A 1695-nucleotide genomic window follows, 5' to 3' on the forward strand; every position below is an offset into this window, starting at 1 on the left:
CTGGAAAATAAAATGTAATCTGAAATCTAATTTTCTAATTAAAATGCTTTGATAAATACTTTTCAGTCATCCCTAGTCAAGAGCATGGCAGATTAAAAAAAAGATATTAGTGCCCGGTTCTATGGTCCTATAGGCAAAGGTTATTTTCATCTGTCACCTCACATATCACATTGCATTATCCTAATATTAAGTAAATTGGAAGGCTGGGATGAAACTTAAAAACAGAACATGGATTGGGTAAGAGAATTTTTGGACAGCACCAGAGTTAAACTTACAATAGTTCCATTCAGCATTCTGTTGTACAACCGACATAGTACAGTTTATTAATTTCCACTTAGATACAAATTGAATTGCATTCCATATTAAAACTATTGCCCTCCAGTTAAATTTACTATTTTTTCTGTACCTTCTTTGATGCAGTCAGTTGCAAACATAGGATGGAGTAATCAAACATCCATCATGGAATTCATCCTCCTGGGATTTGGGAATATCTCTGAAATGCAAATCCCTCTCTTCCTGATGTTTCTACTGATTTACCTGGTGACCATCTCTGGGAATATCCTCATTGTTGCACTAGTTATGGTGGATCAGCACCTTCGCACTCCCATGTACTTTTTCCTGGGGAACCTGTCATGCTTGGAGACCTGCTACAGCTCCATCATCCTGCCCAGGTTGCTGGCCAGCCTCTTGAGTGGGGACAGAACCATTTCTGTCAGAGACTGCTTCTCACAGTTTTATTGCTTTGGTGATCTAGTAGCAACCGAATGCTACCTGCTGGCAGTGATGTCTTACGATCGGTATTTAGCAATATGCAATCCACTCCATTATGCCGTTATTATGAATAGCAGGGTTTGCTCCCAGCTAGCAGCTTATTGTTGGACAGGTGGCTTTCTGGGCAGCACTGCAGTAATCATTTTAATGTCAGAGCTCAAGTTTTGTAGTGCCAATGAAATTGACCATTTCTTTTGTGATTTCTCACCCATAGTGAAACTCTCCTGTACTGACACCAAACTCTTAGAATTTTTGGTCATCACACTGTCTTCAATATATTCACTGATCCCATTTTTGCTAACCCTGACATCCTATGCTTGTATCATAAGCACTATTTTGAGAATCTCTTCCATATCTGGGAGACAAAAGGCCTTCTCTACCTGCTCCTCTCACCTTGTCATTGTCACAACCTATTATGGGACCCTATTTCTTGTCTATTTGGTTCCAACAGCCTACTTTTCAAAGAACTTACACAAAGTGTTCTCAGCATTTTATGCTGTCCTCACCCCCATGCTCAACCCACTCATCTACAGCCTGAGGAACAAAGAGGTGAACGAAGCCCTGAGAAGAACTCTCAGTAAAATATATGGTTTTGCAAGATTTCCATTCATAAAATTCAACCAGATGGATATTAACTAATGTCTTTAACTGACTCACAGTAGCAGGTTTTGGAAGACTCAGCTTCTCGCTAATTTCAACAGAAAAAAAGAGGACTCAATAATTCTATGAAATCAAGCTGAAATTTTCATAGGATCCCGTGAGTGTTTAAAATATTTCACTGTATTCTTGGACTGCCAACAAACTTTTGGAAAGCCACTTGGTGCAGAGTTTTCAAAGTGCTTTAAGGGCATTAAACACTAATGGTCTGTCGTGAGGCAAAACTTTCATGCTGACCCTAAATCTGCTGATCCGTTTGATACTGGA

At 39.5% G+C, this 1695-nt stretch overlaps 1 protein-coding gene across 1 annotated transcript; it reads left to right on the forward strand.

The window, feature by feature from the left end:
- The first annotated feature begins 414 nt into the window (after positions 1-414).
- LOC149862628 (olfactory receptor 6C4-like) lies at positions 415-1410 on the forward strand. Its single transcript, XM_090054017.1, has one exon. It carries the CDS (start codon positions 415-417, stop codon positions 1408-1410), a length of 996 nt encoding a protein of 331 aa, XP_089910143.1.
- The last annotated feature ends 285 nt before the right edge of the window (positions 1411-1695 follow it).

This window comes from Crocodylus siamensis, chromosome 6 (genome assembly GCF_052110815.1).
Source record: "Crocodylus siamensis isolate JL-2025a chromosome 6, ASM5211081v1, whole genome shotgun sequence".
Classification (NCBI taxonomy): Eukaryota; Metazoa; Chordata; order Crocodylia; family Crocodylidae; genus Crocodylus; species Crocodylus siamensis.